The sequence below is a fragment of the Sarcophilus harrisii genome, chromosome 2, assembly GCF_902635505.1.
Source record: "Sarcophilus harrisii chromosome 2, mSarHar1.11, whole genome shotgun sequence".
Taxonomy (NCBI): Eukaryota; Metazoa; Chordata; class Mammalia; order Dasyuromorphia; family Dasyuridae; genus Sarcophilus; species Sarcophilus harrisii.
In genome coordinates this window covers 408,699,078-408,724,402 of record NC_045427.1, presented here as the reverse complement: position 1 = coordinate 408,724,402, position 25,325 = coordinate 408,699,078, and the positions used below count along the sequence as shown (strand labels likewise).

Sequence of the window (25,325 nt, the reverse complement as noted above, 5' to 3'; positions counted from 1 at the left end):
TACTGAATAATCTTGGGTGGGAGAGGAATAGGGTGAAATTTCTGGTGGGGTTTTGCTTCTATCTTGGTTGGATATTGAGAATGTTCTAGATCCCTCTGATTGTTATCTAGCAAAGGCCAAGTATAGATGTAAGAAATAAAGACCAAAATACTTCCCCAACAGGGAAAAATAAGTGGCAGAATCATAAGTCACTTCTATTCATGTTTCTAATAGGGTAATCATTTATCTGTTTTTGACATATCATATTACAGAATCACAGAGTTGAAAGGGACTTCACATTAGCATTCACTCCAAACTGTAGCTGAATAGAGATCTCTACTACAACATCCCAAATACTTGAAGATGGCAATGAAGAATAACTCATTATCACCCAAAATAGCTGATTCTATATTTAGGCAACTCAGGTATGAAGTTTTTCTTAACATCAAACTACCTTACTTAAGTTTCAACCTAGTTCTGTTTCCTGATGCTAAACAGAACATGTCTAATTCCTCTACAAATATTTGAAGACAGCTATCAGTATTCCCCTTAAGTTTTCTTTTTTATAGATTCATCAGCTACATTTCCTTCAATTGCTCTTTGTATGCCATGATTCCCAGCTTCCTGACAACCATAGTTGCTTTCCTTTGAACATGTTTTTAGTTTGTGAATATCTTTTGAGAATATAGCAGCAGTTTGAATCAAACTTAAAATTTAGATGTGATCAGATCTGATCAGAGTTCAGTGGGATTATTAAATTTTCTAAAAACAATAATAACAAAACAGACTTCTTTCTATATATAAGCCTAAAACAGAGTTCACTTTTTATAATGCCACATTAAACTATTGATTCATATTGTGTTTGCAATATAGTACAGTAAAACCTCCAGATTTTGTCTAGTTCAAAACACCTCTCCCACCATATGTGTCATTGTAAGGAACTTATTTCAGTTTTAACACTTTTAAAGGGAAACAGGTGTCCAAAGCATAAGCTAACTTTGAGAATTGAATAATTCATGAACTTATTTTTCTTACCTAGAACAATAACATCTACATGTTTTTTTCATGGAAGTCACAACCTGTCTATGAGATATTTAGCTACACATGAAAGGGACTACATTTAGAAATAGATAAGCAATACAAGCATTTGTGGTTGATACACCAGACCATGGGAGCTCTGGCTACGTACACAGATCAAAGGCCAACTCTCCTCTCAGCAACTAAAACAAATAATATTTCTTGTTTATCTTCACCACACAACTGGTTTGACTACTCAGTGTAGCATATGTTGTATTAAGATTCCAATATGTTTTTCATGTTTGTTTTTATATTAAAGGAAAGTGAAAGTTTACATCAATGGTTCACTCAACAAAAATGATGTGAGTGATTTTCAAGAATGAATCACACATGCAAACCATGCATCAAATTTGTAAAGCGAGATTATGAATGGAATTCTTAAAAATAAGTTTTCACAAGATGAATAAAAGAGTAAAAGTAACATTTGGTATAGTGTAGAACCATCTAGACCAGATATACATACAAGTATTTATATATTCCAAAGAGTCAGTGGGCAGATAGGGGAGAGAACACAACAGTTTGGTGAGTTGGTGGATAAACAGGAAGGTGGCATAAGATAGAGGCTGGGCAAGAGAGAAGATGATAAGAGTGGGTAAGTGGAAAAGGGAGTAGTTAAAATAATTCTGTACAATACTAGTAAATTTCTTAAAACATTACCATATTCTGTATTAAGACCCCATAATTTCACTTTATTAGCTTCATATTGAGCTTTTTTCTTTAGTCTGCAAGCCCTATAAAGGAAAAAGTATTTAGTTAACTTTTGTTTGCTTTTTAATCAGTTTAATCAGAATATATTCAGAATGTTCCTTTAAACTCTCCCAACTATCAGAAACTTTCTAAAAGGAATAAAAACTAATGTCTTCTGTTGTTATGGGATCAAAAGCCTGATATCTAGGAAAATTGTTACTACCAAAAAATGTAACCCCACACTAGAACTGTAACTAGGGCAGAGTAATCAGTGTTTTATGCCAGGGCAAGCATTTCTGACAGCAGGGTCCATATCCTCCCTTGCCTGCCTCACCTTTGGCTTCAGCCCAGGAGCACTTCCCTGATAAATATAGTGACACTCTAGCTAAGCTTACTGCTCCTAGTGCCACTTATACCCAACACAAAATTAGGTATTGTGCTGACATACTCAAATTTGATTACAATTTGAATAGATTCTGATTATTTAAGTGTAACAGACTAAAAACTACAATTTAATTTTCCAATACTGTATAAAAACTGAATGATCTAATATGTAATTAATTTTTCCCATTAAAAAGAAAAATTCCACACTGACCTTAAAATGTTTCCAAAGAGTAGAAAATATAGCATTTTTCTACATAGTTTGAAGATGTCTCTTCTGTACAGCTCACTAAAAGAATAATCCTAGTTCAGAGAATTCATTTATAGAGATAAAAATCATCAAAACTTACCTGGAAGCTAGCTTGTTCTTTTCTTTCCTTGACCTGGGTCTGGCAGTTAAGGGAAGTTCACTGACTGGTGTCAGATCACTAATCACCTTATTCAGTTTCCTTAGTTCATTTCCAATCTGAAGCAGTTTTTTGGGATTTGGAGTCAGGTCTTCAACATCAGTTCTCCGTGACTTCTTTACTGCATATTTTCCTATTAAGGAAAAAAAGAAACACTCTACTGTCCTCAAACAAATCATTTAAACAGAAGGGAATACATTTTTATAAAGCTGCTATTCTAAAGCTTGGTTTTTACTTAGGATTAAAAAGTATGACATGTAAATAAAGGTTAGTCATTCAAATAGAGGACACCTATTCATCTCAGAAGTGCTAAGAAATGGCAGGCATATTTCCCTTCCACCCATCATGCAATGAATGAAGAGGGAAACTACATCTTGGTTCTATCCCTGGAGACACTAGCCTCCAGCTCTTTTCTTTACTCCCAGCCACATCTGTGAGTGCTATTTAACTACAAGTAACTTCACTAGGATTATGAATTCAACAATTAGCCATTCCACCCCCTCCCCAACTATATTATAAATAAAAAGTTTATCTACTGCTCCAATCTATCCCCCAATCCCTAACATCTATTGTCATTTGCAATGTAGCTATTTTTGTTATTTCTTCACTATTTTTAGGTGCTAAGATCAGAATCAAACCGAAAGAACTGGGGAAGGAGACTGTGTGGCCCCAGGGCTTCTACCTGTGAGTAGGAAGTGGTTGTGATGAGAAAACTGGTTTTGCTGCTACACTTACTCTATTCTCCCTTCTTTCTCTTGTTCAAACATCTGGATTCACCAAAGGAGCATTAAATTTAACATCTATATTCAAGACAGTGCTCCAGAACTAGTGGTACTAATTACTTGACAACAATCCCCTCTTACCATGATGCAAGCCATTTTTTTGATACATATTACTTGGCAAAGTGTCTCTGTTCCATTCAGATGGCCTTAGCATCCTCTCTTGTTGTGATGGTGTTAGTTGTTCACTATACTCCCAGAAGTACCTTCTCTTGCCTCTCTTCCGCGAAGATACTGAAGTCATCTCCTTTAAGTCTTCAACTGAGTCATTTTCATAACCTGTGAGGAAAAACAAAAATCTCAAAATAGTTTCTAGGTAACTTCAAAAAATGCACAAAATTTTAAGCAAATTTGTTGATTTTCTTCAGTGTAATTGATAAACTCTTATTCTATTTGTAACTTGCTAAATTAAACTCCTGTTAGTCTGAAAACAGGTACTGTGCTGGATACAAGGGATTCAAAGACAAAAAAAAAAAAAAAAAAATGAAATGTTTTACTACTCCCAAGAAATTTCTATTCTACTAGATATATAAGCTAAAGATGTTAAGCACAAATTACAAAATGACATTTAATGTGGAAAACGAAAACTTTCTAAAAATGCAGTGATTAATAATAAAACAAAATAATCATACCATCCTCGGATATCTAGGCAGATTCTAGGGAGAATCTCTAAGATTCTCCTCTCTTATTTAAAATAAAAATTATTTTAAAATAATTTTTAAAAATTATTCTCTAAAATGTCAGTTACATACAACTATGAAACAAAGTCTGAAGGGAGGTCAAACCCTAGAATTTCAAAAATATTTAAACTTTTTTTTAAAAAGAGCAATCTATAGTGAATTCCACTGTTTTTCTGACTTGTGACATAATAAAAACTTTACTGAAATTCACAGATAGTTGAACCAGGTAAATTTCCATGATGACAAACTGCTATTTAGAGTTGCTAGGGTAAACACTCTTGTTCTCTTCTTAACTTCTAGAAAATTATAGCAAGTACCTATTATATCACTGGCCATCAGATAAAAGGTAATTTGCCCCCTTTTTAAACTGCCTTTTTTTTTTCTGAGACAATTGGGGCTAAATGACTTGCCCATGGTCACACAGCTAGGAAGTGTTAAATGTCTCAGAGATTTGATTTGAACTCAGGTCCTCTTGACTTCAGGACTGGTGCTCTATCCATTGCGCCACCTAGCTGCTTCTGTTTTTTTTTGTTTGTTTGTTTTTTGTTTTTTTTTTTTTTTTGTTTTATTTAATAGCCTTTTATTTACAGGATATATACATGGGTAACTTTACAGCATTAACAATTGCCAAACCTCTTGTTCCAATTTTTCACCTCTTACCCCCCCACCCCCTCCCCTAGATGGCAGGATGACCAGTAGATGTTAAATATATTAAAATATAAATTAGATACACAATAAGTATACATGACCAAAACGTTATTTTGCTGTACAAAAAGAATCAGACTCTGAAATATTGTACAATTAGCTTGTGAAGGAAATCAAAAATGCAGGTGTGCATAAATATAGGGATTGGGAATTCAATGTAATGGTTTTTAGTCATCTCCCAGAGTTCTTTTTCTGGGTATAGCTAGTTCAGTTCATTACTGCTCCATTAGAAATGATTTGGTTGATCTCGTTGCTGAGGATGGCCTGATCCATCAGAACTGGTCATCATCTAGTATTGTTGTTGAAGTATATAATGATCTCCTGGTCCTGCTCATTTCACTCAGCATCAGTTCGTGTAAGTCTCTCCAGGCCTTTCTGAAATCATCCTGTTGGTCATTTCTTACAGAACAGTAATATTCCATAATTTTCATATACCACAATTTATTCAGCCATTCTCCAACTGATGGACATCCATTCAGTTTCCAGTTTCTAGCCACTACAAAAAGGGCTGCCACAAACATTCGTGCACATACAGGTCCCTTTCCCTTCTTTATAATCTCTTTGGGATATAATCCCAGTAGTAACACTGCTGGATCAAAGGGTATGCACAGTTTGATAACTTTTTGAGCATAGTTCCAAACTACTCTCCAAAATGGTTGGATTCGTTCACAACTCCACCAACAATGAATCAATGTCCCAGTTTTCCCACATCCCCTCCAACAATCATCATTATTTTTTCCTGTCATCTTAGCCAATCTGACAGGTGTGTAGTGGTATCTTAGAGTTGTCTTAATTTGCATTTCTCTGATTAATAATGACTTGGAGCATCTTTTCATTGCTTCTGGTTTTTTTTTTTTTTTAATTGAATGCAATCTTCACTGGTAAATCAACCAAAAGGGATTCTTTATTGTCCAATTTGGCTATTTCACAAGCAAAAAAAAAATAAAAATTAGAGAGCTAATACCATTCCCAAAACTTCTGGGTTGATAGGCATTTCTTTACTTGTACTTTTGCACATCCATCCCTTACTTCTCTATTCTTACTGTCATTACTCTAGTTACAAAGCTCTATTACTGTGCCTATAACTGGATTATACATAGCCTCTTTGTAGCTTTTCTATTCCTCTTTTTTCATTTTATTTATTCTTCAGTTTTCATAAGAGAGTAATCTTTCTAATATATAAACCTGGTCTTATCACTATTGCTCAAATTTTTCATTGGAAAAAGAAGTTCTATTGTGTGTATACAATGTATGTGCACATAAAGGTATATGTATATACAAGTGCACATATACAACATGCTTTGTCCAGGCAATATTATTAATATCTGATTTTGTCACAATTTTGCTCAAATTCACTAATGGAAAAATCGTTCAGCTGTTATTTACCCTTTTATCCAACACTACCACTAATACACCATAAGGAGATTAATAAAAAGTTCCATAGACTAAAATATTTTTGTAATAGCAAAAAACTGGATCTGGAGAATGACTGAAAATGATATATTATGTATAATATGTGATATATTAGTGTCATCAAATATTACTGTTTCATAAGAAACGATGAATATGAAAAATTCAGAGAAATTTGGAATGATTCAGATAAATTGATATGTAGTGAGGTAAGTAGAACCAGAAGAAAAAATTGCATGATGACCATAATAATATAAAAGAAAACACTGAAAGACTTCCAAATTCTGATCAATATAATGTCCAACTCTGACTTTATAGTAAAGTGTGGCCTTGTATTATCATCACAGAAGTCAGAGATAACAGGTGCAGGAAAAATATAATAGTCCACTGTGGGGACTTGTTTGGCTTGAATTCTCTGTTACAAGGGAAAGTAGGTTCTGTTGGGAATCACTGGAAAATAACAATGATGCTTTTAAAAAAACACATCAATAAAACAAGTTTTAAAAAGAAAACAAAATAACCTTCAAATATTCAGTTTCTCCCTAACTACTCAACTGGGTAAATAAGTTTCAGACTCCCATGGCTGACATCCAAAAACCTTTATAGTTTTCTGCTTTACCTCACATAACTACCCTGATATATTTTATACTACAAACAAATGAGACAGTCTGAGTCTGTGCACTAGGACACAGTGCTCTCAACATATCTATGCTTTGGCGCACACTGTCCCATACCTAGAATGCCTTCCCTCTTCCCCTCTTCACTCTTTATTTTTAAAAACCAAACTCAGAGGCCACTTCCTCTCCTCATCAAACATTGCTGGGCTTATGGAAGAACAGAAAGGCTTAAGAGGCTGGTTACTGTGCTGGGTAGAGTGGGAAGAATTACTAGAGCTTACTCTAAGATGTAATTTTTCACAGTCCAGTTTGCCTTTGCTTAAACCTATATAGAAGAAGACTTTAAAAGCACCATTGTTTCTACTTAGATATACTGATCTACTGATGAAGTGTGCTTTTTTACTTAATAATTGGGCACCCCTCTTTATATAGTCACCAATTTTGACATTCCTCATTTGACCTTGCTTTCTTGTAAAATATTTTTCTGTATCTTGCATCTATCAAGTTGGAAAATACCACAATGTTAGAATCACAGAAAGTATTATATAGGAGATACTTAAGTGACCAGTAAAAGCAAATTTGGCTGTACTAAATTTTTAAACATAATTCCAAAAGAGATCCTTAAAAATTGTTTTTGACAGGAAAAATTTGCAGGGAGTAAGTAATATCTGAGGGGAAAGGGGAAATACAAAATTCTTGAGAAGTCAGTAAATAGTGATTACAAAGTAAAGTTTCACTTTGGTACCCAAGCCAGCATGCTTGGACCCATGACTCCAGTTGTGGCTCCAGTTGTGGGCTGGCTACTGAATGAGCTCTATGTAATCTTGGGAGCAGGTCCAGAACAGGGACTGAAACTCTATTCTAAATCCCATGCCCCCTCCACCCCTTAAGTTTTTAGGCTCATGAGCTGGTATAGCCATCAGCCAAGAAACAGCATCAAGTGACCTAGTCACAAAAGAGCCTTTGTAAACTGGTGAAGAACACCACAAATTAAACCTATCAACCCACCCCAAATTGGCACACTTCTGTTTCAAAGTATTTCCTTCTGCTTCTCTCCAGTACTTTACTTTTGGGTTGCTAAAGTTATTTGTTTAGTTCTTCTGTATAAATAGAAGGTATTTTAAAATTTTCATTATTCATATTTGCTAACGTCCAAATAATACCGTAACTTTGTATTGATGGTTTTTTTAACTAATTGAGTCAATTGTTCATTTTCATTGTAAGAAATGTCTACATAACACAAATTAAGTCAACTGGAAACAAGAGAACTAAATGCCCCTTTAATATTTAGCACTGTGTTAACAAGGACAAGATGAAAATTTGATCCCCACAAATGCCAGTTAACACTACTCTGTTCCATAGTCACAACCTGGCTTGCCTAACTAAACTTAATCAGTTGCTTCACAAATAAATATTGCTGGTTACAGGAGGAAATGAATGAGAAGAAATGTACCATCATTTCTGGTTAGACAATTCAAACTGCATATTCTTTTGAAGGAACCTAAATAGCATAGCTGTCTTTATTTAGGATCCATGGCAATCCCTGAGGTGGGTGTAATGGGCTTGAGGCAAAGCATGCTATGTGTTCCTTTCTTCTTCCCTTCCCAAGTATCTTTTAACATGTGAAATCAAGAACATTAAAGGCAATGTTGAGAGAGGAAAGAAATCACAATATGTAACATAATCTGAATGGAGAGTACACACAGGCAAAGAAGGGAAGTTCCTATTGGATTTGCTCTGATGATCATGGAACTTATTGGCTGATAAGTAAATGAGCAATACAGTTTTGTCTGTGTGTGTATGAGAGAGAGAGAGAGAGAGAGAGAGAGAGAGAGAGAGAGAGAGGTACTATGTAAGGGACAGAATCTTGGAACTAGAGTCAGGAAGATCAGGGTTCAAATCCCATCTGTTTCACACACCAGTACTGTAACAAGGAATTCATTTTCTCTCTCAAAGCTTCATTTTAATTGAAAGTAAAGTGGAGATAATAACGTCTGTCTTAGTACCTGCTTCACAAGGTTGTTGGGAAGATCAAGTGAGGGGTTTTTCACAGTGTTTTGCAATCCTTCAAAGTACTATATAAATATCAGTTATTATCACTGGCTAACAATGTCACCTTTTCCACCACTCTCCTTTTTCTCTTTTTGTCAAAACACAGGGCTCAGAACAACCATTCTGATTCACTATTATGTCAGCTTGATCTGGTCAGTCGCCATTAGCACTCAAAATTAATTTCCCAACTAGAAAATCCCCCCAGTCATTCCAGAAATCAAATTATCAGGGAGAACCATGATGAACATTTTCCTTACTGGCAAGCAAAAAAAGAGAACCACTATTTTCCATCCCCATCCTAAAATATATCAAAGATGGTGGGTATAGATCCTATGCAAAATGACTTGGTTGTCTTTAATAAATGGTGAAATATTTGGGTAAAAGAAACCACTTCTAACCAAGAGATCAGAACAACTAAACAACCAGAAACTGAATACCAATGTTTATACTGACTAAAATTCCAGAAATTTTTGCTCCAAAAATGAAGACAGTAAAGATAATATTATAAACAGAGTATCTTTTGAAGATTAGATTTTTTTAAAAATCCCTCTGTACTGATTGTTATATCTTGCATTGAACTACTATTTTAAGTTTACATGAAACAATTGTATTTATTTAAACAAATTTGCCAAAATACAAAAGTACAGCATTGGCCAAGACTTTCATTCAGCAGTATCATTTTCATGCACAAGATTTACACCCTGAAGGTAGAAAAACCTTTCAAGGCTAACTTTCCTTTTTTTTCCCCTTTCATGTTTAAGTAATACACATAAAAATTTTTTTTACTCTGTTCCTAAAAGTTCTTTTATTACCTTAAGCTCTTCCCCTCCATTTATATATTCTCTTTCAATAAAAATATTCTGCAAATGAAAATTGAAGCAGGAGCAAAAAAAAAAAAAATCCCTTTATTTTTTAAATGAAAACCATATGGGTATGAGTAGTTGAAACTGACACTAAGTCAATTCAGGATCTCCTCCTAATTTATCTTCACTATACTGGAAAGACACACTCAGAAATAAAATTACTTTCATACTAATGGATTCTTAGCCTCTTTGGAAAGGTAATGAACGAGGTGACAAACAAGAATACTTATTAAGATAAACTAAGAATTGGGCCCAAAGCATTAACTATAATATCTAAACAAATAACAACTTTGGAACTACTTATAGTCAAAATACCACTGACTTCTTCCAGTCTCCAAACGAGGTAATTCACCCCAAGAAAAGCTTTCGCATTCAATTTTTAAAAGCTCTGTTAATCTATATATTTTTTTACAATACCTGGTTCAGAGAAAGTGTCACTAATATCATCATCTTTGTCATCTTCATAATCTTCTTCTTCCTCTTCTTCCTCCTCATTTTCGGATAGCTCATGTTCACTGCCAAACCCTTCATCATGGTCTTCATCATCAACATCATCTTCATCCTCTTCATCATCTTCGGGGTTGCACTTGGCTTGTTGCTCACCCAGGTTGTCGGAAACAAAAAGAGAATAATTGTGCTCTTCTTTTTTCTGGGATGGATCTGAGACCGATGTGCTGGCAGAAAGACTGCTGCTTTCTCCCGACACAATTAACCCTGTAGTCTCCTGGGGAGGAGGGTTGAGAAGTAGTTCCTGGGTCTCTTTAAAAGGCAAAGTAGGAGTTATGTGACTCTGAAGTGTATCGATTCCTTTTTTTTCTTGTCTCTTTGCTACAGCTCCACAATAACAGGTATTTTCTTTTGCTGCATCAGCATGAACCTGGCTCAACAAGGGCCGAGTCTGCTGAACTGGATTGATCTTTACCTTTGCCTTTTTAACATAGTCTTTACATTCAACATGAAAATTCACCTTTTCATTATGATACAAGTTGGTCTTCACCATGATTTGTGTGCTTGATGTGGGTTTGCTTGCCTTTTGAACACAGTCTGACAAAGGAACCTCAGCCTGAATAGTCTTAGATGAGCACACTGGGGCAGCAGCTCGGGTTGCTATCTTTTTCCCAGGGAATGAAGAGGTCAAGGGGTTCTGTTTGACACTAAAAAGCAAGTCAGGATAATAAAGGGAATCAGATACTGGCTGAGAATCCTCACTATTAAGTTGGGCCAAAGTTGGAGTTTTACTTATGACCTCCTCATCTTGGTAGGGGCTAGAGAAGTCATCAAGACCCAGGTAATCCACTTCTTTTGTTCCCCAGATGTCACAGCTAGTCAGTTTAGTATACTTTGTTAAGTCTTCACAGTATGTATCCCACTGTTCCCAGTTTGAGGTTAAAGCAGCCTCATTATCCAGGACATCTGTGAAAGTCTCCAGATTTTCAACATCTTTGCACTCCTCCAAAGAAAGAAAGTTGTCTCTGGGATTCTGTTGGTAGTTCATTTCTCTATCCTGAGTAGGAAAATGAGACAAAAAACAGCACCATATTTTAGGGGGAAAAATACAATTCCCCTTTCTCTTATTTACAAATGCCACACTAACGATTTATTTTACATTAAAGCCAAGACACTTATATACAATTCTATATAATTTGCTTGCCTCCATGAATTTAACAAAAAATAGGGAAATATGTCCTTTAAGAGGTTCTTGATGCCAGAATTTTTCAAATGTTCTTCCTTCAAGTCTGGAATATAGCATAAATATTAAGAGCTCTTCTATACTATGCATGCTATATACTATATACTACTATATAGTATAGTATATATACTATATACTTATATACTATAAATGCTTCACATGAGGAAGCTATGATATCACAAATATGGCTATTTCTGCCACCAATGTATCTCTATACTTTAACAGACTGTCTTCATGAATTTCTGTGGCTAAAAATATTCAATACCTGAAGTCCAATCTTTTGTTGATAAGCCTTTCCACACTTGGCTAGGCTGATCCTCACACTACAGGCATACAGGTTGTCACTTGGACTGTGCTCAAAGCCATTCCAGTGTGGTAAGAGCTGAGAGACATTACATTACAGTGACATAACCTTTGATAATTCAAGGTTACCTTTGTGCCACAATGAGGGACTAAAAGACTTCAGTGGACATTCTATAAATAGCACTACCAAAAAAGGTTTGTTTTTTCTTGCTCCTTTATATTTAGAAAAATTTGGTATCTCTTTAACAGTAATCACAGTAATATCATATAGCTCATCATGGAAAACTATGCTGTCTTATTAAGAAGGAACTTAGAAGCAAAAACAAGATCAAAGATACTTGAAATTTAGCCAAGAATAAGATTCAGGACATAAGTTTGATTCTCATACCCCAATGTAGAAACAACATTCTTGCTGTATAATATATATAATAATGTAAGTATAATAGTAACAATTCTTATTTAAAGTGTTGAATTTCCTCAACTAAATATAATTGACAAACCTTTTCAAATATCACTTGTGACTGCTTTTGTTCGGCTTCATACTTTTGAATATAATGCCATACTTTTTAGTTTTAATTACAGTTATTTCTTCATTTGCCTGCTGGATCTTAATGGCCTTATGTAATTTTCACAAATATGTTTCCTTACTAAATACAGAAAGTTTATGTAGTTCTAAAAATTACTAGAAGTAGGCTTATTAGAATCAATATTGACCTCACATTTATTCTTGCTCTCCATCTATTAGCTTCTCAATTAAAAAAAGAAACAAAATTCCACCAAAAAAAACCATATTAAATCAATTAAAATAGAATCCAAGAAAGTACCACTTACCAGTTCATACATAAAATCTGGATCTGAACTGTTTGCTAAGAGATCTGTGCTCATCAGAGTCTGTTCTGAAAACGTGTGGCTTCGAAAGGCATCCCCAAAAGGTGGGTCCATTCCGCTTACACTAGGCTGTAATGAAATAATTTTATTTAATTTAAAAACCTGAAGTCTTCAAGAAGTCCTATTTTATTATTCTCCTTTAAAAAAACTACAGTTTGAGACAGTTTATCTTTTAAAATGTATTTTCTAGCAAGTAAAGCTTAACAGGGCTTTGCTTATCTAACTCAATCTACATCAGGTGAATGATTTAAAAAGTAATTAAAATCGAACACTGTATCAGAAATTACGATGGTTAATGGCACCAGAAGATTATTTATCCACCAGAGGATCACAGTCTATTCAGCAGATGCTTTATATAAAACTATATACAATGAAAACATTTTGTAACAATAAACTCTATTAAAAGATCTTTTCTGTTCAAATTTCCTATATTAGGAGACTTTCTAATATTTCTAAGGGAATGAATAGATTAAAGTTTTCATTTTCCTCCAATAATGTCACACTATGATATTAACAACTAATAGATCACTTGAGTCACTGCCCAGAACTGATAGTTTGAGCCCCTCAAAAACATAGGAGCCAAAAATAATTCATCATACTCCAGGAGCTGCATCTTCTGACTCCACATAAAAGCACCTTATAGTTTCAATCTTGTTATTATATCCATGTCACCATTATTTTCTGGTTAAAAGAGAAGAGTGTAGAAGATTTGAGGCCAGGAGTAGAATAAATAGAGAAAAAGATCATTAGAAGGGGACCTCTGTTATTATTATTATTATATATTAGTAGATTAAATAACCAGAATAGAAACAGGAGTGGTTTCATTATATGTTAGGATTTATTGGCTCAGTGGCTGCCTCTAAAACAAAACTGACTGGTTCAAAATCAATCCCTATCATTTTATTCAGATAAACACAATTACTTTTACCTACATTTTGTGCTTTTTAAAATGTATGCAATGAAAATGTTTAAAAACAGTTTTATATATAGGCAATCAAAAGCCAAGGGGTATTTTTCAGACAACAATTTGAAAAGATATTTCAGTTAATTAAGTCACCTATAGCCTCTGCTTTTCATCACCCCTTTTCTGATACTGACTTATGGGAACTGAAGTGGTATACCTGTGGTATACCTCGTGGTAAGAGAGAAGATTCCCTGTTGTCTCAACCACAAGAGAAGAAAACTGTCTTTGGCTCCAGGAACTAGGAAGCACCAAACTTTATGGTTTGTGAAATAATCTACTAAGTGAAGTTATCTCTAGCCTATTCTACCTGCCCTTTATTTTGAAAGATGATGCTATAAGTCACATTGATAGTTATCTGAAAGTGCAGATGTGGACATACTGCATACATGTAAGGTAAGTGAAGAAAAAGAAGTTTAAAAAGGTGACAGTCTTAACATTAGCAAGGACCTTCAGAGGATACCTAATCCAATCTACACCTGAACACTATAAAATCTACCCAAACAGTCATTCAGACTTGGCTTTAAAACTTATATTTTGAAGTGGAGGGAGGTAGGGGAGGTAAGGTTCCAATGAAATCCATTCTACTTTGTAAAAGCTCTTAATTGTTAGGAATCTTTTCTTACATCAAGCCTAAATTTACCTCTGAATTTTCCAACAATGCCTACTTAGTTCTGTCCTCTAGAAGACAACCAGTACACATTTAATACCTCTTCCACAAGATGGGACTTTAAACATTTCAAAAGAGCTATCAAATCCCTAACACAAGTCTTTTCTCCAATACATGTCCCTAGTTCTTTCAATGGACCTTCATCTGGCAAGATCCATTACCATCCTGGTTGCTCTCTTCTGGACTCTTTCCAGATTATCAATATTCTTCTTAAATAGTGCTCAGAATGAAACATAATACCTTAAATGTGGTCTGATTAAGACAAAATATAGCAAGACTATCAATTCCCTAGTCCTGGACCCTATGCCTCTCTCATGTAGCCTAAAGTTATATTAGTTTTTCGAGTTACTCTATCACACTGTTGACTTATGTTAAATTTGAAGTCCTTTCCTCTCAGATCTTATTTTTCAGAAAACTGATAACTAATTATTATTTTTTCATCTTGTACTGAGAACAATGATTTCTGAAAACATAAATGTAAGACTTCACATTTATTACTATTTAATTTCCATTTATTAGATTAGTTCTTCATTTGGGTTTATTGAGATCTTTTTTGGTTTCTTAACTCTCAATAGATTTGTCATCTCTAACTATAAATCTTCAATTCTGCTAAGCATGCCTTCTATACATTTATCTAAGATACTGACAAAAACATCAAATAGCATAAGGCCACTCCACTAGAAACCTCCTTCTAAATTGACATTTAATGACTACTCAATCATTGAACCAGTTCTGAATCTTGCCTAAATACTAATATCTACAACACATCTTTTGTATATAAGAACATTAAAGACTTTATCAACTTTTTCTAAAATCTAAGATAACTCTGAAGCTACAGCACCAATCTAATAACGAGGCCAAAAAATAAAGGAAATAAAGCTAGTTTGATAATGCTCAAATAGATTTGTAATCTCAGTGATAATATGGATGTTCTTTTCAGATGCAGACTGCAAATCATATTTGCCTGCCCATACATTTTAACTCTTGTCCTTTTCCTAACTGAAGTTTGTCACAGAACCATCTGATCAATGAGCAAGCCTTCCCTGCTGTTTCCTAACATTTTAAAGATATTAACGAATCAAATTAGCAGTATTCCAATTTTCTTTTTCTCTTGTCACACAAGCAACCCATTTTTATTTTGTCATACATTTCTCTGATGAAATCATTCACTCCAGTTGCTCTTTTTTAATAGTTCCTTCTGCAATGAATTGAAGCCTACCTTCTGAAAGCGGGTTTAATCCTTTGGAATCTATAGTGTTCCCCAACATATACTCATACAATAAAAGAGATAAAATAATGGTATTAAGTTTTTGAGTTTTGTTTTTGAAATTGATCTTTGTTTTTGAAAGGAATATAGGGTCATTAGAGGAATTCTGAAATTTCCTGAAATTCAGATTTCTCTTGCTATCCAATTCTAAGAGGACTTGTCCTCTCTGACCAAAATATGCTGATTGATGGATGAGCCTCTATAGGCTGTCAATTGAACTGTATGTCATAATTGGCCAATAAGCACTGTTCTTTTAAGCCCTTCTCCCAGTGCTCAGCAACATTGCAAGGCTTGCTGCAGCCAGCAAAATGTCATGTACAAACAGGGGCATCTGCAAGATCTCACTATGCATAATGAAAACTTCTTCAATGGATTTCCTCCATGAAACTGTTGAACAGTTTTGTATGTATTCCTGTTTTGTACCTTGCCTGTCATTAATGATCAGATTGTTTTTGGACAATGTTATCCTGAATAATCTTGATGTAGAGGTGGTATACAAATTGTTGGAAGAGAGTATTTAAGGTAGCATTTTGCTTTACCAAATCAAATGCACACAATATTCAAAAAATCATCGAGAATAGTACAATCTTATATTCTTGGTATTTTTTGTAATGGTAAAGACATACTTCTGTGGAATATCATTTGTGAAATCCTGCCTGTTCGGATATGAATACTTTATTAAAAATGCTCCCAAAGCATATGTAGATTGTTCTCATAAAAATGTTATAAAGATGAGAAATTAGGTATATAAGTCAGTAGCTGTTGACTTTGTCACCCTTTTTTAGTAATAAAGTCTGATATTCCCCTTTAGTATCTTTTCCTCTTTCATATAGCTATGAAACCCTCACAGCTGTGTTGATCTCCACTGTGTATATGTGATCTAATTCAGCTCTCTGGATCAGTCTGACGACCTGTTTGTGAAACCATGCTGTTTTTATGTAATTGCTGCTTTTCCAGAACTATCCCTTAATAATGCTCTAAATTTTCACTAGCAATTAAAATTAAACTCACTGGCCTATCATCTACAAATCCTACTCTGCTCCATTTTTTGAAAATCAGGATATTTATCTTTCTCCACTTCAGCACGTACTCTTTCTTCCATTGTCTTTTAAAGATCATTAAAAGTGGTTTAGTAAACACAATTGTCAGTTATTTTAGCCACCCAGAATACAGTTCATTTGGGGCTGGTGACTTTCCCTCTTTATCTTACCATCTACCTTTAATTTTCAAGCCCTATTACAAATCTTTTCAAATTCCATTCTTTCTTGTCAGACAGGAAAAAAACCCATAAGTAACATAAAAGTTGACCAGTTTTCTACCTTCTTTATCCTGCTCTTTTCCCAGCTATAATTAAATCCCTCTTTTTGATGTTCTTAAGTTTCCTTGTTAGTCCCAAATAACTCTGAACTTTAGAACACCTAACTCTATTTTTTATAGGTACATTAAAATATGTTTTATTAATGCATTTATACCACATTCACTTCCTAATAGTTCTTCTCCTCCTTCCCCCTCTATATCACCACAGTATTTTTCCTTACAGGAATGTGTAACCTCTGATTTCCTCAATCAGAAAATTCCTCTAACAATGTAGATAGATAGTACTGATTGTATAGCTAAGTCCCAAGGATTTGCACTTATAGAATCTGATTACTCTTACAATATTATGCCATGCTGCTGCAGTTATCCTCAATTATCTGCTCTTACATCTTCTATACATACCTTTAAAAATCTAAGATATATAATAAAAATTATGTAACTATCTATAGAAAAATCCTTTATCCACATCATCAGAATAGGTTTGGGATTTTTTTGTTACTTCAGAATTTTGATAGTTTTCTATTCTCCCTATGTTGGCTTCCTTTGCCAAATTGTAACCATAGAATCTTAACAATGAAATTTAACATATGAACATAACATATGAACATATGAACAGGCATACCTTAACATGTGACCTTAACATATGAAATTTTAACTTCCATATCTATAATCTATGTCAGACCATCCCCAACTTTCCTATTCTTCTATATAACAAAATCTAAAGTAAAAGCCACTCTCCCTACAAGATTCCAGTAATTTGTACCTTTGAAAACAGCTGTTTCTTGTTCATCGAATCAGATCAGAAGACATATGTACTTCATTAGTTCCTCAAATTTTTGAAGGCAAGTCAAGAAATTATGAACTACTCTGCTTTTGAACTACTTCCTTTTAAAGAGGCAATGCTTCAGCAGATTTTTAAATAATTTAAGTTCTTCCTCATTATTATCATGTCAGGTTTTTAATCTGTTTCTCATTTGCAACTACTTCTTGTCCAGGTAGTGTGTTTATATAATCAAATGAAAGAATTTTTTTTTAATGTTTATGCTTCCATTGATCTTCACTCCAGTTATTTCCATTATGTTTCCTTCCTCTGTATCTTAGATTCCCTAATGTTGATAGATATCTTCTTGATGATTTAATCTATGATGCTACCCCATCCCACCTTTTATCTACTCTATTCCTTTTGAATAAGGGATATCCTTCCAGAATCATATTTGAGACAGAAGTCATAAGTCAGCTATATCTCAGTGTTATTTAATGGGATCCTCTTGAATTGAAATCTGTAGTTCACACCCTGATTATTTTATATATATATGGGGTTGAATTTGTCTTCTTGAATTGGGATCTCTAGTTTACTCTGCTTATTATATGTGTATGTGTATCTGCATTTGAACATAAATATCTGAAGCCATGGGTTTAATTGTTGCTCCTTTCTTGAATTTGGTATCCTATGAATTTCTGAGCCCTTGAGGTTTTCAGTTTCTTAGCCTTTATAAATCCTTAGCAATGCTCTTTAAATTCCTTTTAGAAATATTATGTCTATCTAGGTGAATTATCAGACGTAGGTAGTAGTAATATTAGCAAAAGCAAGTAATTTGCAGAGACAGATTGAATTAATTAAATTCAATGTTTGGAAGCTACTAGAGAGAGCAATGGTCAATCTAGATAATTGCTTTTGGGTCAGTAGAATTTTTCACATGCTCAGTTTCTTGATAATAGGTTCTAAAATTCAGAGAGATGGGCCAAGCAAAGGAGTAGGTACTCTAACTACAGAATCTATTCTACTAATAGTTAGATATATTTATTTTTGTTTCATACACTGTATCCCAAATCACCAACTTCTTGTTTAGCTGAGTAAGACAGACATTGAATTGGTAATGGGGCTAGAGATTATAAAGAGTAAGAAAAGCCCTATTAAAGGAATCTTGTTTGACTTTCTCCATGCTCCAAACTCCAGAACCCATGATAATTCTAAATAATCAAAATATTAAATACATATTATAGGCCTCTATAATGAAATAAATCTATCTGAAATTGTCTCTGTATTTAAATCCATTTGTGAAATGGATAAGGAAAAGCAATTTGGTAAGGAGGAGATGAAATGAAAAATGTTTAGAAAGAAGGATGCAAGCAAAGGAAAGAGGAGAAAAAAAGAAAAAAGAAACATTAGACTAAAAGAAAAGATTCTGATTGGAATAACTCACAATGGGAAAATACTAAGAGAAAAATGTCCCAAGAATGTATTTTTGAAGTTATTTTTAAAAGTTGTTAAGAGGTAAGGAAAATAATATGACCTGATTCAAGGAGATAAGAGTATGAATGATATCAAATGATGGTAAATAAAGGGCAGGAAAGATCTAGAAGAAAAAAATAGCTTTTCTTTTGTTTCCTCATCACTACTTCCTTTTTGGCCTCACTTTATGGGCATAAGTGAAGGAGAGTAGAATGGAAGTAGAATCTTAAGGTAGAGATGAGATAATTGTGGCAGTTTAATGATCAAAAACTGATTTAGGGAAGTACTTGTTCTGTCCTATCCTTCTAGCAGCTGTCCTAGCCAGTGTAAAATCAGCAACTCTCACACTCTCCTGACTTTTCTGGACATATTCCTTGTTGCTTGGTGCTGAGTTCTTGAGTTACAGCCAAGGGGAAATAAGGAGCACATGTCAGAATAAAGACAGACTCAAGGTCAGGATTGGCATCACTTGATAGTGTAATGAGGGGAATGGTCAGAAATGAATGGACATTAAGAAAAAACAGAGAGTTCAAGAGAAAAAAAAATAAGGGAAAAGGTTTAATCAATTTAATTGATTAATAAAACAGATGAATTTGATAGAAATACTACTCCTACTTTATAGTGTAGGACAAAGGTGTCAAATTCAAATCAGATTAACATATAATTGAAAATTAAAAAAAAATAAAAACATAAGTGATGTTAATTTGTAGTTTTCTAAATCAATTAACTGCCTGTAAGAATCCATTTCTATTTAAGTCTGACACTACTACTGAGGCATGCTCATTATTGTCCTGTTAAAAAGTATAAAAGGTGGGGGCAGCCTAGATGGCACAGTGGATAGAGCACCAGCCCTGAAATCAGGAGGACCTCAGTTCAAATTTGGTCTCAGACACTTAACACTTCCTAGCTGTGTGACCCCGGGCAACTCACTTAGAACCCAATTGCCTCAGCACACACACACACACACACACACAGACAAAAAAAAAAAAGTATATAAGATGGTTCCTGATTTGGACAGTTCTAATCCCTGAAGCCCAAAGATGACTGACTGACTAGGGCTCAGGACAGATGTACTGTGAGACAAACAACTTCTTTTCAAATGCCTACAAAAATAAGCCAATAGCCCAATTCAATAACAAAGCAAACATGCATTTGGATACAGCTATGGAGAAGGCCTATATAGTCTACCCTCCATCAAGAACTGATATGGCATGGAGATTTATGGGAATTCCATGTATTCATTCAGCATCTTCTAAACATAAATCAGGGACCAAAGACCTGATAGATTTTCCCAGACAAAGAGATTAAAACAGCTAAGGAAATGGTGTGTTTCTTGCAGAAGTACATGGCAGAAGCAGACATGTGCTTGCCTCTTAAGCTCAAGAGGGAAGTTCATAAACAATGTTCCTGATCCCACCAACCTTCTAGGTAGAAAAGGGGATTTTGATTTCTGATGTAGTATGATTGAGGAATCTAACCTTTTCGTCAAAGAAGGAAGATATACTGGGCAGTGCTTGTCTTGGAGGTTATCATTGGGTAACATCAAGTCTGAAAGTTCCCAAGTTTGAGAATTCAGAGACCTAGCCTTCTAGAATGAAATAGTATTGTTGAACAGTGGTTTCTCTTGAAAAAGTCACTACAAGGCTTCTGCTGCTAGAAATGAAAACCATAATAGAGGGATAAGAAATTTGGTCTTGCCATCTATTCAATCAATGTGTGTTCTTCAGACATTGCAAGTCTCATAGAAGCATTCCCAAAGTACATTTGCTTTATGAATGAAATCTAAACTTTAAAGGAATACAGTGTAAGGGGTAAGAATCTTATTGTAATAACAAACAACTGTTTTACAGACAACTTCAAACTTAATTTATTTCAAAAAGTATACTACAAATGCCTTTTAAGTTGTATGTAGCTCTTTATGGGTTTTTATGATCCTTTTGTATCTTCCAAATTTTCTGCAGGGTAAAATAATTGTTGTTTTCTACCCAAACACATGTTTCCTTGATGTATGGGAGCTGGGGGTACTATTACTCACATTTGTGGAAATAGAGAGCAAGATATATTTGGAGATTTTCCCAGTGCAAACTCCAAGAGGGGCAACAGGCCAAGATTGAGAAAAATGACCCTTTTAGATTAACACACAGGATTGTACCTGGTCTGTATAAGGCCAAACACATAGGGAAGCTTTCTTCTACAAGTTAGAGAAATGTAAGAACTTTTACAACCAATGGCTCTGACCTCTGCTGAGCTCAAATATAAAGAGGACTACTCACAGTAGATTTACCAGGGATGTAAGAATTTACAACACCAATAGTACTGACTTCAGCTGAGCTAATATAAGAAAAGACTACTCACACTCAGTAAGATTTACCTGAGGCATTTCCAAGCCCAGATCCTGAGAGTCTAATTCCAAACTTTTTTTTCTTGCTTGTAGATTCCTTTCCAGCTTTAAATTCACGATAAAAAATAATTTATACAATAAGTGGCAGATTTTCACCGGAATACCTTCAGTTCAATCGCTTGGACCTCTGTTTTCATTAAGTAGTTCTGCATGAAACTAATGAATTAAAAAAAAAAAAAGTAACTTTACTGAACTTTTTAAAAAAAACTTAACCTTTCAAAAATAATCAAAATCACATTAACAGAAGCAAAAAAGCAGAAACAAATTAAAACAGTAGCAGTGTTTGATAACCCCAAGAATATAATCTACTATGGTAAGGACTTTCTATTTTAAAAGAAATGCTAAGAAAACTGGAAAGCAATTTAACAAAATATTTGATTTAAACCAGTATCTCATACCATATACCCCAATAATTTCTAAATGAATATATAAGTATAAAAAGTAATTTCCTTTTTAAAAAAGAAGATACCAAAAGGAAATATCATTTACATCTGTGGTTGTGGGAGAATTCTTAACCAAACAAGGGATGGAGATGATCAAAAAAGTTAAAATCAGACTTTAGCTACATAAAATTTAAAAGTTTTCATATGAAAAAAACATTCACTGTATAAAAGAAAACACTAAGTAGGGGGAAATCTCTGTATCAAATATCACAACTAAAAATCAAATATCTAAGATATATATAGATATATATATATATATATATATATATATATATATAAATAACACAAATAAGACCAAGATCTACTACCCCCTAAAAAATGGTAAAAGGGTATGAAGTTTTTAAAAAAAAAACTGCAAAGTATAAAAATGAACATATGAAAAAAATTTCCACCTCACAATCAGACAGATCCAAATTAAAATAATGATGAAATTTTACCTTATACCCATCAAATTGGCAAAGATGAAAATAAGATATAATGAGTATTGGAAACTGTAAGAAGACAGATATTAACATACTTTTGATGGGAGTTCAATTTTCTAGAAAATAATATGGAATTATACAGAAGTAACTATACTGTTTATATCCTCTGACTCTTCAATGCAACAATTAGAGATCTATAATGATGTCAAAGGCAGAAAAATATGCCACAATGCCATGATATTCAAAGCAGCATTTTGTTGTTGTAACAAAAAATTTAGAGAAATTAGAGAAACACAGGTAGATTTGTATGAATTAATGAATAACAATGATGTAACACTAGAAGGAAACAAAATTGAGTAACTATAATGACCAAGTCCAAAAGGTACTTGGATACAATATATCCAAGATATTTTACAAGGTAGCTGCTGTTACTATTGCTGCCAGGGAAAGCTCTTTATCTTCCAGGACCTCTCTCAGTTTCTATACTGCTTCTCACTCATTTACTACAATATTTTCATTTTACAAGAAACTGAGGCACCAAAGAAAAGGAATCTTTTGCCAGAAATCACATAAGAAGGCCTATTCCATTTACAATGAAACTGAGGCTATATACTAAGGTAGAGTCAAATTGAGCCCAATTCTCAAAGACTTACAGACTGTTAGAACCAGAAGGGACCTGAGAGTTATCCTGTGTCATCTCCTTCACTTTATAATGTAGGAAATTGAGGCCTTGAATTAATGTAAGAACAGGGACCACCCAGGTTTTAGGATTTTGAATCCAGAGTCCTCTTATTCAGGCTGTTGAAAGTTTGGTAATCTGAAATATGGGCAAGGTTCACAAAGCCCTTCCAGAACAGTGATCCCAGTTTCATGATTGAGGATAAGCTGAAGAATGAGAAGGAAGGACCCTTTATAAAATCCCTCCCAAATACACTCTGGTCCCAAGTTCATCTACTCTAAGAAAGGTAGCTCAGAAGCTTCCTCTGGTGGGACTACAGGTGTGGGGCTTCCTTAACCTGCAGCAGGGGAGAATGTTGGGTAGACAGGTTGAAACTGCCCACTTCTAGACTTACTGGTCCCTCTTTAAACAGCTTTAACAGCTAGACAGCTGTTCAGTCCCTTCTTTTCGGGGCATGGACTAGGCCTTTTTTCCCACATGTAGGCTAGTTGGAACTCAAGTTCTTTTAGCCATGACTGATTCCCAATAAATCAACACTTAAGAAATACCATGAAACAGCTGGAACCAAGTCACTTGCTGCCCCCCAAAAGGAGCTACTCCTATCTTTGTACCCCATCCTGTCACAGCTCTTCTTACTCAGAGAAAAGCTATCAGTGCCCTTTCAATTTCTCCCCTTAAGACAAACCATCCAAACTTAAAGATCTTTTCAAAATATTTCACAATAGTTCTAAAATAAGGGCTCTCTGTTAGAAGTTGGTGTGACATACACCTCTCCCTCAATCAAATGTTGAAAAATAAAGCTGCTCCTCTTGGATTCCTAGGTTTCTGCTTCTTTTGATGAGGTAAAATGGGAATAAAAACAGTTTTTAGATTTAACATGGTAGCTTCCCCATTTGACCCCAACAGAATGGTGTTGGCTTTTCCCTGTTCTCCCCAACTAAGTTCACTACAATCTCCATGCATTTCTTATAACTCGCATTCATTTTTCAGAGATGTCTAATGAAAATTCCTTTTGTTTGGTTACAAAATTGATCACTGTCAGAAAAGATACATAGCTTTTAATGTGACAATTCAACAGAGAGAAGAATATCATATTTGCAGGTTTATAAGCTTTCTGAGGGCAGAGACTGTTCCATTTTTGTCTTTGTATATTCCAGGAGCTAGCATGGTACCTTGCATATACTAGGTGCTTCTTCACAATTTGTTTCACTGAATTGAAAAGGAAAATTACACATGGAATTAATATTAATATATTTAAGTGAAAAATATCTGTGGGCAAAGTATTCTGTGCTGATATTCAAGGTCACAATGACAAAGAGGCCATAACAAAAAAAGCTGCTCTTTAAGGATGCTTTGGTGGCTTCTACTAAAAAACAACATATATAATGACTTCTTTAATAAAAAAGCATATTATAACTAATTACTTAAGTTCATCTAGCAATAATAGCCTAATATATTAATTTCCTCACTTTTACTCTTTCCAATTCTTTGTAATTTTTCCAGATATTGCTGCAGAGGTAATTAGTTCTCTCTACCTGTTTTGTATGGGCTTGCTAAAGCAGAGGCTACATAAACATCTCCTAAACTCAAAAGGATATCCTTCAAAGAGATGTGTTTCTAGCATTGGAAAGGTAAAAACAATTGCCCATGTGATAAAGTGCTGGAAGGAAACTAAGACTCAGAGAGATTAAAGTGACTTACCTAAGACCACACAGAAGAGCAATAAGTGGCTGAACCAAGACTCATACTCAAATTTTCTACTACACATTCATCACACTGTGCTGTTTCCCAATTCTGGTTTGTTAGCAAAGCAATAACTTCATGAAAATGAACCAAATTGTAAATTTGGATCTAGCACCAAAAGTACAACTCTACATCTATGCAATCTGTGCAACACCTACGCTTTCACTGCTCATAAATTTTAAGGTCCTTTCAACAGTTGTTAATGCGCATGCCCCACTGAATCTAGGAATTTCTGCCGGCTTCTTGGAGTTCAAAAAGGAAAGCTATTTATTTACATTTATCTTCACAGGTCATGGATGAGCAATTTTTTTAAAAAAGCAGCTAAGTCCCCCACCCAACTTTGAAACACTAATGGGAATTGATATTCCAAAATACCATTCAGGAACTTTGAAGGTCATTTTTTTTTTTTTTACAGAGCACTGATAGAGGACATTATTAATAATCAAGAGTAAATGTAGTGAAATTCCTTTTATTAAAAATACAGTCAGAGGTTCACAGGATTAGAACTTGAAGGGACCTCTAATCCTCACATTTTATAGATAAGGAAACTGAGGGCCAGAGTGATGAATAATAGTAATAACTAGTATTTACAGAGCACCTACTATGTGTCAGGCACTGTGGTAAATGCTTTTCAAATTTATTTTATTTAATTAATTTTATTTAATGTCAGG

At 34.3% G+C, this 25,325-nt stretch overlaps 1 protein-coding gene across 2 annotated transcripts in view; it reads right to left on the bottom strand.

The window, feature by feature from the left end:
* CREBRF (CREB3 regulatory factor) overlaps positions 1-25,325 on the bottom strand; it is a 48,536-nt gene that overhangs the window by 6,054 nt on the left and 17,157 nt on the right. Inside the window, exons 2-7 of one of the 2 annotated variants that reach the window (XM_003756831.4) lie at positions 21,338-21,523; positions 12,462-12,587; positions 10,055-11,141; positions 3,395-3,589; positions 2,475-2,664; positions 1,714-1,787 (exon numbers count right to left, since the gene is read on the bottom strand). In XM_003756831.4, coding sequence (XP_003756879.1) covers positions 1,714-1,787; positions 2,475-2,664; positions 3,395-3,589; positions 10,055-11,141; positions 12,462-12,587; positions 21,338-21,346 — 1,681 coding nt within the window. In that variant the 5' untranslated portion in view covers positions 21,347-21,523. The remainder of the gene's footprint in view (positions 1-1,713; positions 1,788-2,474; positions 2,665-3,394; positions 3,590-10,054; positions 11,142-12,461; positions 12,588-21,337; positions 21,524-25,325) is intronic. The other variant, XM_012552536.3, reaches the window with a different exon arrangement.